At 54.2% G+C, this 3,286-nt stretch overlaps 1 protein-coding gene across 1 annotated transcript in view; it reads left to right on the top strand.

Moving 5' to 3' along the window:
- The window catches only part of LOC127751120 (uncharacterized), a 38,782-nt gene extending 36,388 nt beyond the window's left edge, over window positions 1–2,394 (top strand). Inside the window, exon 3 of the mRNA XM_052274198.1 lies at window positions 1,903–2,394. Coding sequence (XP_052130158.1) covers window positions 1,903–2,366 — 464 coding nt within the window. The 3' untranslated portion in view covers window positions 2,367–2,394. The remainder of the gene's footprint in view (window positions 1–1,902) is intronic.
- The last annotated feature ends 892 nt before the right edge of the window (window positions 2,395–3,286 follow it).

The following is a 3,286-nucleotide window of genomic DNA, read 5'->3' on the forward strand; positions in this document are numbered from 1 at the left end:
GGGCAGCGGGGTACAGCGGGGGAGGGCACCCGCCAGCCCTTGTGCTGCTGCAGCCGCAGCCCCGCCCCGCCTCGCACGCAGCATGACATGCGCCCCATCGGGCCCGGAGTGACCCTTCCGCTGCAGCAGCCGCAGCGGCGCTGCTGCTGCAGGCGTGTGTGTGTGTGTGTGTGTGTGTGTGTGTGTGAGGTGGGGAGGGGGGTGGGTCTGAAGTCCGCGGAGACCGCGCATGTGTAGTTATGCTGTACCGCATGCACGGCTGCGGGCGGGTTGCCTACTAGCAGCCAGGAGCCCGGAGCCTGGCAGCACTGCGGAAACAGAGAGGCAACGCACGGCGCGTCCTTCGAGAGAGAGAGAGAGGGACAGAGTGAGAGAGAGAGAGAGAGGGGGGGGGAGGGGACGGTTGAGGGTGCCCGGGCAGTGCGACATGTGGCGACCGGAACCGATCCAGGCTCTGACTGGCGGCAACCCTGCAGCGCTGCCTGGGGCCCTCCGTGTGATGGTGCTAGCCGAAATGGCATCAGCGCCTGTACCCTGGCGGGGGAGGTGGGACTGCACCCCGTGACCTGCCGGGCCAGTCCTCCCTCCAAAGGCCCGCCCGACCCCGGGCCTCCGCGGCCGCCCCCTGTGGAGCCAGCAGGTCCATGCGAGACCATGGCCGCCGGCGTGGCCATTAGCCGGTACGCCGCCAGCACGCCGTGGAGCGGGTCAGCGGTGGCCGACGGGCCGACGGGCCGACGGGCCGCCGACGGTCGGGCTCCATGATCTTGGCGCCGGATGAAAAATAATTGGGCTCTTTTTTAGCAGATGATACATTTGTAACTGAAACTTTAAACATTTCACATGACTAAAATTAATAAGAATGATTTGTCAAATGTGTCATTGCTTGTACTCTCATGCAGCACCGTGCAGAGCAAGGCAGAAAGCGTGACGTCACCAGTAGAAGATAGACAGGGGGGCGGCTGGTCGGTGGCCCGCGCCACAGCCGCCAGGCTCCGCAGCGTCAGCCCCCCTCCCCCTCCCTTCTACCTCCCTCCCTCCGGCAGCGGCAGGCTGCACCGAAGCCGCGCTCGAGGCCCGGGCTCGGCTCGGCCCGGCGTCACTGCTCGGCTCGAATCGCACCTCGGCCAGGCTCGGCTCGCCCGGCGGTCGGAACTCGGCCCGGTTTGGCTCGACCCGCAAGGACCATATCATGCCATTCTAAACACTGAAGGAGAATAAAACGGCAGTGGGGACCTTGTATGATATGAATAGTGGTATAGATAGCAACAACATTCTGTAAATGTGGGTGTTAGATCTTTGAAACCTCCACATCCTGTACTGAAATAATATAATGCAAGGCTTGATCATTACATATGTATCATCTGCTTCCACGATCCGTGCTTTGACGGAACTTTTTTCAAATGCGGTCAGTGGTGCCCCTCACTGGTTGTTTCAACTTATCAAGGTATCAATTTATTTGGGGTAAAGCCTGTAGGTTGGATTCTTTTCTTTAAACTCGTTTTCGTAGTGGAGGGAACCGACACGAACGAAATCATAGAGTATCCGGGGTTTAAATGTCGGAGAATTGACCACACGCCGGGCACCATAGTGCAGGTGTCCACAATTATAGGGCCTGGCATCCCGCCGAAGGACCTTCAATTACTAGGAATTGGACGTGAGTACATAGCAGCAGGGTGGATTAAGGACGGTGGCGGCACTCCGCCTCTACAGCGCGCTTTGTGCTCACCAGAAGCGGGCCCGTCCGCCGAACGCAGCGTTGCCTACTGCCCAGGGTGAGGGGCCGGCCCCTGGGCAGTAGGCAACGACGCGTTCGGCGGACGGGCCCGCTCTAGAGTGCGACAGACACAGCCGCATCAGCGGAAGTGTGCAGGCCCGTGAAATGTTGTCTTTTGCTGGCAGGCGACCGTGATGAAGCCTTAGCAATGACGCGCGCCTACATCGGAGATGTGGCAGCAACATGTCGCCAAAGTGTGCGCCAGGTGTTGCGCACAATGGGTCTCACGTCAGCAGAGACGCAGCAGTTATTCGAGGTCAGCACGGACGAGGAGGAGGAGGAGGAGGAGCAGCAGCAGCAGCAGCCGGACGAGCCGACAGTCGTGGAGGAAGAAGGCGTAAGCGCTGAGGGTCGCACCGAGGAGCCCCAGCCTGAGGTAGAAGCCAGCCGTGCAGGGGAGGGCGACGAGGAGACGGGCATCGCGGACTCCAAACGAGAGGCCAAGCGGCGCAGAGAGAGAGAAGAGAGAGAGGAGGAAATGGCTGCGTTGCGTACGGGAATTGCGACACTAGAGGCTTTGCTGGCGCAGAAGATTGCACGGTATGGAGAGCTGCAGGACGAGGACCTGCTAGATTATTGTGATGGTTAAGGAGGTAATAATAAAATAAATACACACTGAGTCCACTAAATTGCAGTTGATTTCCTGGTGGAAATGACACCACAATTGTATGTTTTAAGTCACTTTTTATACGTGTCTGCGCGGAGAGTCAAACTCCATATGACCCCTTCCGAGTATTGAGCGCTCCCTGACTTTTGGCTAGACTTGGGTTTCTACTTCTTGGCTTATTTTCATATCGTACCCACCTATTCATATATACAGGGTTAAACAATATTTTCTTGTTGCATGATTATTGACTGATTGTGTGGGGTAGAAATACTGTGTCTGACAATTGAAGCCTCCTTTGAAACCAGTAATTTGCATAGTTGAGTTTTACTCTTCATGGACCACAATAACTGTTGTGGCTCCTGTCCTGCTGATGTGAGGATTCTAATGTTTACTCCAGTGAATTGCCCTTGACTCCCTGGTTAAAATGACACCAAAACTGTAATTTTTTATTCACTTTTAGCACTTGTCATCCCTGACAGGGAAACTGAACATGTTTGTGTACGGCCAGGTAAGGGTCCCAAAGTATTGGGTGGCCCTGTGTTTCATGTTTTGATCTTACTTCCACCAAACAAACTCTAACTTTTAACCAGTATCATGAAGCTAAGGTCTTGACTGTCTGCTTTGCTGTACATATTATGGGAAAATATCTACCTGTAAGTTTAATGCCCAAAGTTTTACTTTTCATAAGATTTGATGCACTTGTTTTAAATTTATCATGCTCAATCGCTAAATTTATTTGGTTTGAACTACAAGTCTAACTGGTTGCAAGTCATGAGATTTCATTCCAAATTTAAACACTATTTTCTTTTGCATCGTTATTGAGGATAGTAGGAGTAGTCCAGAAGACAGAAAGACTTGGTTGCTGGCGCTAAACATTTATTGCATATATGGAGTCACGTGGG

The sequence above is a fragment of the Frankliniella occidentalis genome, unplaced genomic scaffold (assembly GCF_000697945.3).
Source record: "Frankliniella occidentalis isolate FOCC.00 unplaced genomic scaffold, Focc_3.1 Scaffold349, whole genome shotgun sequence".
NCBI lineage: Eukaryota > Metazoa > Arthropoda > Insecta > Thysanoptera > Thripidae > Frankliniella > Frankliniella occidentalis.